The 10807-nt window shown below is 40.4% G+C and overlaps 1 protein-coding gene across 1 annotated transcript; it reads left to right on the top strand.

The window, feature by feature from the left end:
* The first annotated feature begins 513 nt into the window (after window positions 1–513).
* On the top strand, window positions 514–1379 carry vent (ventral expressed homeobox). Its single transcript, XM_042502621.1, has 3 exons — window positions 514–646; window positions 741–940; window positions 1125–1379. The coding sequence occupies exons 1-3, from the start codon at window positions 514–516 to the stop codon at window positions 1377–1379; spliced, it is 588 nt and encodes a 195-aa protein (XP_042358555.1).
* Window positions 1380–10807: the final 9428 nt, after the last annotated feature.

Genomic DNA, 10807 nt, shown 5'->3' with positions numbered 1-10807 from the left:
GTGGCTGCAAAAGCCAACCACAGATTTGCCAGCCAGGATTAAGACATTTCAATTTGAAAAATGTTTTTAATTTTAAAAGATTTTATTAAAATCTTAACACGTGACTTATTGTATATATATTTATGGAATATGGATCACTTTAAGAATGTCTGTGGCCAGGAATCAAGCCTACTGGAAATCGTTCTGTTATTGTGCTGGTATTTTAATTGATGGCCTTGTATTCATAGCGGATACCGCCCTGATTCACTTTATGCAGAGATCATTTAGTGTGAGATGCCAGCTAAATGATACTCAGACTCACTGGCGCCTGAGCATCTCAGCCAGCCATGAACGTGAGAAAAACCACAACTCCAGACTCTATTAACCTCAATTACAACCACCATCAAGTTTCTATCGTTCCGTTGAGAGCCCTTTGCATATGCAAATAAAGACGTGTGTCCCTCCTACATAGCGGCCAAGAGTCACCTAAGCGACTATAACACACACACACCGAGACCTCTGCTCGGGTTAAACATGGCAAACTTCTCTGTAGAATGGCTGTCCAGAAGTTATTATGAGGATGCTGCGATCCATACAAAGGTCCACGAAGAAATGGAGGAATTTGCAAAGAGATCAAGAAACCAATACTCAACGACCTCTCCAAACAGTAAGTACATTGATAAACTTTGTCTTAAAAGATGAGATTGACGGCTCTTATTGATTCTGGATGAATGAATTAAAAGCCCTGTTGTCGCTTTCAGATAGTTGCGGTCACACTTCGGGCTCCGAGAGCGAGTTGGGGGATGACAGCGAGGGGGAGGCCACCCAACAACGAAGGATGAGGACCAAGTTTACCTCCGAGCAGATCAGCAATTTGGAAAAGGAATTCAGCAAGCACAAATACCTGGGTGCAGTGCAGAGGGGGAAGGTTGCAGAGAAGCTGAATCTCTCCGAAACTCAGGTAAGTTTGGGGCAGTGAGCCTCGAGGCATCGAAAGTCACAGTAAAATTAAGAACATCTTAAAATTCATTAGTTGGAGCTCAATCGCCTCAAATAGTTAGTGTAAGGCTCCTGGTGAGTGTGTTCAGTTATATCATATTTAATTACTGGGCATATTTATTAATGACTGCTTTGTATTCCCCCAGGTGAAAACTTGGTTCCAAAACAGAAGGATGAAGCTGAAACGAGAGGTCCAGGATCTGCGTCCGGACTTCCCATCGCTCACCGTAGCCGGTCTGCTGCCGCCTCGGCTGTTTCAGCACCCCGCCCTCAGTGGACAGTTCCCCACCGGCAACGGCCACTACCCGCAGCTGCAGCCGCTCCACAGGACGACCCTGCCGGCCTCTCTCCATCACCAGCACCGCTCCCACCCTCTCACCATACCGCCACACTTCTACTGAACTCTGACACCCAAAAAGCCAATGTTCAAGATATAAGACCTTTATTGTCATATGCACAGTACAAATACAACAGGTTACAATGGGATTCCTAAAATGTCAACCTCCCGTCACGCAAAATAATATACATTTTTAAAGTTTAAAAGTAATCATGCTTCCTGCAAATAAATATTCTTGAAATAAGGGCACTATGCCTCATGAAAATGCAGTGTTGTCTAGAATCTAGATACTTTATTATTGCTCTCTTTAAAAGAGGCTTTAAACGATGTTTTAATATATACATGAAGCACTAATGATATAACTTTTGTGTATGATATAAATGTAAATGTATTTGCTGCAAATATTATATATTCAGTGTCGAAAATAAAATTAAAGACCAGAAACTGTGGTTTTGCTTCTTTGTCTTACAATCAAAGCTGCATGGGATATTTTCCCCAGGAGTTATATTAAGACTTTATTTATCCTCCAGGGATAAAATGCATTTTAAACAATCACAACACCTATAACATGATACTAAGTTATTACTTCGTGTGCTTTTTAAAGGGGCATTTTGATGATTATCTTTGCTTTTTTTTTTTTTTTTTTTTTTTTTTTGGCACGGGAAAAGGCGTCCCCCCCCCTTTTTTTTTTTTTTTTTGATCAAGTACCAACCCTTCGTCAGTTTTGCGAGTTGTTCGGGGGTCAGAGGCCAGAGTTTGGGGGCTGGGTCAGGGATTCTGACTAGTGATATGTTTTCCGATAAAAAACAAATTATTTGCGCATATCTTAAATATGATTTCATCCTTCCAAATATCTTCAAAGAGAAAACACATGAACTCTTGGCCACATAACCAAAGCCACCACTAAACCAGTAGATCGTGTGTCTTGCCATCTGTTGCAACATTGATGTTAACTTTTAACAAAAGGAACAAATGCCGCAGTCTAGTGTTCCTGTTCCCACCATATTGCGACCATGCTGGGCTTTATTCTCACGCCCCGTCTCTTACTCCATCTTTTTCTTTAAAGAAACTTCACATCGGCCACGGAGGATCATAGACAAGTAAAGTGGCCAGTTACCTCACACTCAGGTCGCTTATTTAAAATATCCACAGCTACACATTAGGATGAAGTTTGAGGTATCACAGGCTCTCAGATGCTGTCTCTGGCTGCTGCAGGTAAATATTTTCCTTTGGCATCCGGGGGCATGGCTCCAAGCTGCGATGGCTCTCTGCTCGTTGTAGATTTGAATCTTCAAAGGGACATCAAAGCGGAGCTAACTGCCAGATCATTGAGATCCATTGAGCTCTATTGTCTCCCGATCGAACAATTCGCACCTAGTTGAGAGGCGCGCAGGGACGGCGCCCTCCAGTCTGCCAGAGGTGTATATTGCCTCACTTTAAAGTCATTAGTTGACACCAGTTAAATAGGTAACTGATTGAGTCACTCTGTCATAAAGCAGACATGCCTTGTTAAGTTATGATTTGGAGTTGGGATTAATACCTGCTGGTGGAGTGATTACATTTACTGCAGGTTATCAGATGCTGACATATGCTCTGTCAGTCAGATCTGGGTTCCTTCTGTGGGTTTTATGGTTCACAGTTGATTCAAAGGAGGATGCAAAAGGCCCATCTCCCTCCACATACAAGTTCAGTTTAAAAGGAAAATAAATACTGACACCTCCCACCAGGAGGCACAATTATCAAAGGAGACAATTCAATGCATGAGGCACCACAATAATGAGAGGAACATTATTCTTTTAAAGGCTTACTGGACCATATATCCATTGATGCACAGCATTTACACGAAGCAGCATGCAGTGCAAAGGCCTCAGTCTGTGGCAATAGCTGGTACAGTTCCTGGCACTAATGGAAACATGAGCATCAGTAAACGATCCATTGTGAGAAGAGGGCAGAGCATTGATGACATGAATGACAATGAGTGTTTCACTGATCCTTTTGACTCAGGTGAGTGGCTGCCTGGGTGGAGAGGTGTGAACAGTCTCGCTGAAGCTGCAGCTGGATGGCAGCAGACAGACTGGAGTCAGGGCTGGATGATGGGGAGAGGACAAAGGCTGTTCACCAAGTTCAGCAAGAAGAGGGTAGCTAATGAGATGCAACATAAACTGATGATTACAGTGATGGAATCAAGCTCACATTATGTGGCTGCGAGATGAAGTATTTCAACTTTTTTTACATATGGAAAATCACTCAAAAAATGTTTGGTCAGATAATAAAATGTTGTTAAAGTTATACCCCAAAAAACCCAGAAGTCAATACATAATGATATAGTATACAGGCCTAACAATTCAAGTCAATTTTGAGGTATGTGTACTAGGTATTTCCATTTTACTTTACTTTAAACTTTTACTCCACTACATTTCAGAGGTTAGTATTAATGTGGCAGTACTCTATAGTCAACAACATTTATATGATAGTTACTTTTCCCAAAAAACACAGTGGATTTATAAACAGGTCTGCCAGGCACAGACCCAGGAGCCAGAAATATGTCAAGGGATCCCCTGGCCTTTGCTTGCAAAATGTCACCCAAATCATCATGTTCTGACCAGGAAGAGCCTTAAAATGACCACAAAGAGATATAAAGGAACTGCAAAGAGACACAAAATAACTGCAAAAATAGTCAAAACAGCTACAAAGAGTCACTAAAAAAAGTGACCCAAAGACACAGTAAGACACAAAATTACCCCAAGGAGACATTAACAACTACAAAAAGACACCAACAACCACAAGGAGACACAAAATTACTACAAAGTTGTCATACTACAGTTGACATATAACAACTAATAAACAACATAAAATTACCAAAAAGTGTCACAAAACCACAAAAAGATACATAACGACTACAAAGAACAGCAAAGCCACCACAAAGTCTGTGTTTCTTACGTCTGTGTAGCAGAGGAGAGCCTCTTGCATATCTTTGCTCAGGGGCCCAATACTTCTCATAATCTGTCCATGATGATGATACCTACAGCACTTTCAAAGACTTTTAGGTAGTGTTTCACAACTGTTTACACATCTGTATATATAATATATTTGTAGGCTACTTAACACCATGTTTATATATTTACTACACTGCTGCTTACCACCAGCTGATTAATTTGTAATTACTATCTGTTTGCTCTAACTTTATTTTATATATATTTTTATGTCTTATGTTTAGATTTTTTAAATGGTTTTTCCTTGTATGATGTTCATTTTCTTTTTATACATATTTTCATAAGCATTGTTGAGGGGAGCCTGAGACTTAAGATTTTCATTGCCAGCAACTCCATCTCTATAATCGCTGTGCATATGACAAATTTGGAAGCTGATATAATGCAACACATTTGCTACAAATTGGAAAGGTGGTTTCCAATCTTTTTGGCTTGCACCCTCAAAAGCAGTGTCCAGTTGAGCTCCCACTTACATTTCAGATGTTTGAGTTATTTTTTTTCCCAGCAAAGAGTCATTCCCCCTTTTCTTAGATGGTTTCATTAAAATAGGTGTTTGAAGCCCAAAGAGGTCAACTTATTTAACAGTTCACATAAAAGCAATGATTCAGTCTAAAATCCCCTTTTCCTCTTTTCCATGACCATCAATCATCAGTACCCCTCAAATTTAGCTGGTGAGCTTGGCTTCACACCAAACAGTACAATTATATTTATGTACTTAATCATACAGTAAATAAACTGTATCAATCAAAGAGGCCATTTTCTGTAGAACTTTACTTTTAATACTTTAAATTCATTTTGTTGTTATACTTTTACACTTTTACTGAAGAAGAGTTTTTAATTTCTAACTAAAATTTTAATAGCGTATTAATACAATGTTGTTACTTTACATAGTGGTCTGAGTACTTCTCCCACCTTTTGTTTCAGTCTTTTCATGAAGCATGAAATAGATAATTATATAATATGATAAACTGAGATTCTCATCCGAGGCTTATAAAAACACACACGAACGGAAGCTTTAAGAGACTTTTAGTACTTTTAGACTTTTAGAAGTTATTTGGTGGTGACACACTGGACAGTTTGGCAGTGTATATATGACAACACTTTTAGTGGCAAATAAAAAATGGTAGAATCTGTTCAAAATGTGTGTTTTTTATGAGGTTAAAGCAGCAATACTGAGGCAGTTTCTTGAGCACTGTTGCCCATCACAGTTGCCCAAAAAAATTGCCTAGTGTATCACCACCCTAAATCATATATGTGCAGGTAATAATAAGAATATACTCAACTTAAAGACCCCATAAATAACCGTCTAAAGAGTCAGAATGCACAAGTGTCAAATCCAGTATTTAATGCCAAGAGTACTTTATTCAAAAACAACAGCAGACAAATGATTCAGAAGCAGTTTTACTGGAACAATACGGTAGCAAAAATGAAACTCCACACACACAATGTCAACATGAATAAAAGATGAACTTTAAGTTATGAAAAAAATACAAAAAGAAATCGCAGAGACAGAAAAATCACCTGCGGTCAGTGTGTCAGGATCTGCACTTTGCAGTCTTCTTTCCTCTATACTGTTAGTCCAAAGCAGGCTGGAGCATGGTGTGTGTGTGTGTGTGTGTGTGTGTGTGTGAGTGTGCTTTGAGGTCAGCCGTCATGCAGAGAGGATGATGAAATGGCTGTCTGCCTGGTGGAATACCTCTGCAGCCCCATTTTCCCATGCCCTATGCCTCTTTAAAGTTACATCTGAAAGAGGTATATGCATAGGAAAAAGGAACAGCGAGTGCAAAGAGCCCTGCTGCCCTCTCTCCGCATGCTGGAGCCTGGAGGGCAGGGAAGGAAAATAAAAAAGAGAAACTGGTCAGTTACATGACTAAACGTTCAACAGAAGTAATAACTCAAATATTCTTTGGCTTTTTGACCGGGTAGAGCGTTTGACACATAGCAGCGGACTGAATGTTGAGTATAGAAATGACAGATCTTAAAAAAAACAATGCATGTAAGTCAATTTTCTAGTTTCCAACCTTTTTTTAAAAAAATGAAATGCAGTTTTGAAATGAATGAGGCGTGAAGAGGACTTACCCTGTAAAGCTCCAGATGAGTCTCCCTTGAGAAGGCACCTCCTCTTGGCCATTTATCCCTCAACAGGGACCTTGAAGATGTTTGAGAGAGACAGAGTAGCTGTTGTGCGTGCACACTCAGCACTTCTCCTCCCTCCTTGGTTAGAAGCCACGGCGGCGGCACACCTGTGGACACCAACTCTGATACACATTGTTCATTGTCTGTTGTGTCCCGATGACTCTGGTCAACAGTGGTTACAGTTGTGATTATCTCCTATCTGCACATGCTGTGGACGTCAGAGACGGAGCGTGGAGGAAGGGTTCAGGACGGCTCGTTCCTGCCGCTGGAGAAGTTTCTTATCTGTTCAGGGTTTTTTTTTTCTTTCTTTTTTTTGCTTCCTTTCTCTCTCCCAGAAGAGGGGCCCCCATGCTTTTTAGCACTCAAGGTCTCAGACAAGGACTCTCAGGGTGTGCTGAAGTGAGACACTGACACCAGCACACACACACACACACATGCACACACACACACACACACACAGACACACACACACACACACACACACACACACACATGCCATGCAGTGTGTGGTAGAGGGAGTGTTATGGCATGTCAAGGCCAGTGCAACCAGGCGAGGATGAAACTGTGCTCTTTTTTGGGAGCCTCTGAGTTAGCACAGTTGGGAGCAGCAGTCATACATCATAGGGTTTCATAAAGGGAGGATATATCTTATGATCATGTTGGCCCAGTTGAGGTCATGTCACACTACCCAAATGTATTTCTGGGCTAAAGATGCTGATAATGAGCACCACAAGATGAGTTGCATTATTTTAAATCCTTACAGTTAGTTTCTGTATCTGTTTTGGTCGATTCCTGTTTATCTTGTTAGTGTTTCTAAAGTTAAATCATATGGTAAGATAACAAAAATGTGTGCTGCCTCAACTTAATCATGTAGGAGGCCGATGTGATGTGTGTTGTATTAATGTCAACTGCATTACATGCTTTTGTTTACGTTTGAAGATAAATGGTTTAAAGCCGTGGTTTCCCCGAGAATTTTTTTGTAGGCGTGGCCAGAATCTGTAATGTTATTGATTTAAGAGTGTCAATTAATTTTCTATGAAATGGTGCAAAAACATTCTGAAATGTTTTGGTGTACAGATGATAAAACATTTGTTTAACGTAAGTCCTTAAAGCCTTTGAAAAGGAGGAAAGACAGTTTAATTAATATACATTAATTTCTTCAGTATTGTAATTATAGAGAACTTGCGTTGGGGATTTATGCATTGTGAAGTGAAAAATATTTTGAGCAGGGTTTCTTTCGTTTGACTTCTCCGTAAATGTATATAAGGGGTTCTGGATTCGGCTTTTATGAATTTTTGGGATTTTGATATGGCAATGAAAATGCTATTATCATGTAAATCCAAACTCAAACCTTTTTTTTCCAGCCAGCCACACATAAATATAAATTTTTCAAACCACCACTTGGTGGCGGCAGTTTCAAACCTTGACTAGACTGTGGTCAATATAGGTAGAGGTATAGTGTAATTGTACATTTTTTTAAGTAGTTGGAATAGCATGTAGATCAGGTTTACAGAGTATGTCACTACAATGAGTGGTACAAACAGTGACTGCAGTGAAGTCAGATACATACAGACAGTATCTGAGCGATGCTGTGATCCGTGCCCTCTTGGTGAGATAAACACAAAACTATGTGATCAAGGTCTGATGAACAGGAGCATGTTTGTGCTCTGACAGTGGAATGTGCAGTAGTCATAAAGAGCCTGTGTGTACTGTTAGGGCTTAGTAATGTACTTATACAGTAAATCCAAAACACAGCATCCTCCCCTCTGTACGCTGCAAAACAAATGGCTAAAAAAAACAATTGCAAGCAAGTGTACTCTAATGCAGTATTTCCCACTACATCAAAATGTCGGACTCATTTCCTCCCCGTCTCATGAGGGACTGCTTTTAATTGGGTACACTTTAACATGCAGCTTTTAAAATCCAGTCTTGCCTCTTTTTTTCCTTTTTTTTCCTCGCAGAGTGTTTTTATTTGAGCGGGGCAAATTTGCAGAGTTAAGCAGAAAAAAAAGCCAACAAAAGCTGCTTGTTCATCTAAACGCATCTGCCACGGAGCCGCAGCGAGTTCACTCAGCACAACGTTTCAGAGGCAAAACGTGGTTTTAAAAATCTTGACAGTTTGACAGGATGTGAGGTTGTAATATTTCCTGGATTCCTGAACTGCAACACAACATACACCTGTAGTTCTCTTTAGGTTCAAATTGGCAATTTGGGGGATGCGTAGTGCTCATTGGCAACAAACGGAGCTGCGAGTGATTGACTAAAACAAATGTACAAATCACCTTCTAGATATATACTAATGCATGCTAGTGTGTGAAGATGTTATTTGTTGGTCTATCAGTTGTTCCACCACTTATTTAAATATCTCTAGTTATAGTTAGTAATCTGTATTTACTAGTTCTTGAATAACTACATGATGGATGACATGTTCCCCAGAGCAGAAAGCTGCATTTGCTGCTCTTCTGCTTTTCCTTAAATGTCATCATGAGATTAACATTTTTTTGTGTTTTTTAATCCAAAACCACTGAATTGCCTTGAAATCAGATATTCAGATTCAGATATTTAGTTCATATTCAGTTCAGATATTGTATGGTACCCAGAGGATTATTCGTGCTGAATTTGGTGATGCCCTGACTTTTCATCTTGCGCTGTAAAAATTGATCTTGTCTGGTGAAATGTCTCTACATCCACAAGATGGATTGCTACACATTTTTGGACAGACATTTATGGTCCCCAGGCGTTGAATCTTAAGTGCCCTTTGCTTACGCAAAGAGAAACTTTGACTATGGCTTACATTAAAGTCTAAATTAATACATCACACAAAGCTGTCAGGTACCATAGATTGTATTTTTTTAAAAAAATGGACATAGTCACCGTGACCTCACCCAATGGTTTGTGGACAATTTGAAGTCTCGAGTTTGGCAATTCTGGAGTTGTGAAGGTGCATGGGTTGGACCTGACTGAGAACCCAAAGACACTATCCACAGACAGCCTGTACTGTAGCCGGTAGTTTTGTTTAACTGTCTAACTTACATTATACCCATCCAAGAGTGAAAAAAAAGACCAGTCCATTCTCACTCCCAATTCTGTCAAATATCGCTGCTTTGTCAGTGGATGTCGGTGTAAGACGCTGGTGCACAGCAGTATGATATGCACCTGGCGACGTCAATTTGTAACGCTGGCGGCCAGTACGATAGTATTAAGAGCGAGAAGGTCTGCACAGGGCGGGTGGGAAGAGAGGTGAATGGGTGAAACAAAATCTGAAATTTCACCAGTTTGTTTCCCATGCGAAACCAAAAGCTGCTGTCTACCGCTCAACTTTAAGGTTCATAACTGGTGATCCTTGTGTAAATTGACACGCCATCCCTGAAGATCCAGCAGGAGTCTGGGTAATATTTTGACGTGTGGGTCTACTGACAAAGCAGCAGTATTTGACAAGTTGGAGAGAAAATGTGTTGTAAAGACCTGCAAGTGCAATACAGACCTGTAAAAAATACCTCTGTGAAACCTGACCCAAGTCAAGATTTCAAATTGTTTAATATTTTGATATATGGTCGTATATCTGAAAATGACGACATTCTCATCAGCCTCAGCTGTTCTTTGTGTTCAGTGCTACCTGATCAAAAGATTGTACTTTGAGGTAACAAAAGTGTATTCAAGAGTAGAAACACATGAGCTGGATGATTTATAATGGCTGCAAAGTGTTTGCTATTATTTGTAAAAAAAAAACAAAACAAAAACCTGCTGGAATAGGACATTTATTGCTAAAGATCTAAAACTTATTTTAGACCTCAGCCTCACCGAGTTGCTCGCGTAGCTGTTGACTCTTTGCCTTGTTTTTGGTTAAAACTGTCCCAGGAGCCATAGTTTAAAAATGTCACAGTATTACGAACTGAATGTTCAATATGTCTCAATATGACAAAGTATTGCATTCATGACAGTGTCACCCACTGAACAATGAAATATGCCTGCCCTCGTCTTCTATGTGAACTGTACTGGTCCAAGGTCTTTAGATATAAAGAGAGTTTTTCAATGCTAGCACATGCTCTTATTCTAACATTCTTTTCAGTGTGAAAATGCTACTTTGTTGCACGTCTCTGTGAGGCTGAGCCGCCTGCATCCTGGTGTCTCTCTCCTCCTTTCCTTCTCCCAGCAGTTACTAAATCTTTACTTCCCCTCCCTCCATTTTCCTAGTTGAGTCGTGCTTTGGTGCAGGATGCTGGGGATGCGGTTAGCAGATGGAAACGGGTGGGGGGCTTCCCTGGGCCTCTCATGTAAGGGCCAATCTGCATCAGGCAGGGGGGCTGACAGAATAAGGCCATGGGGAGGTGAGACAAGCACCTCAACCAGGTCCTCTGGGGAGTCG

Source organism: Plectropomus leopardus, chromosome 15 (assembly GCF_008729295.1).
Source record: "Plectropomus leopardus isolate mb chromosome 15, YSFRI_Pleo_2.0, whole genome shotgun sequence".
NCBI lineage: Eukaryota > Metazoa > Chordata > Actinopteri > Perciformes > Serranidae > Plectropomus > Plectropomus leopardus.
The sequence above is the reverse complement of the archived record's forward strand: the minus strand, read 5'-3'. Positions and strand labels throughout refer to the sequence as shown.

Coding starts and splice junctions, on each gene's coding strand:
- vent (XM_042502621.1), top strand. CDS start 514: ATGGCAAACTTCTCTGTAGAATGGCTGTCCAGAAGTTATTATGAGGAT. Junction 647..740: donor CTCAACGACCTCTCCAAACA/GTAAGTACATTG, acceptor TGTCGCTTTCAG/ATAGTTGCGGTCACACTTCG. Junction 941..1,124: donor TGAATCTCTCCGAAACTCAG/GTAAGTTTGGGG, acceptor GTATTCCCCCAG/GTGAAAACTTGGTTCCAAAA.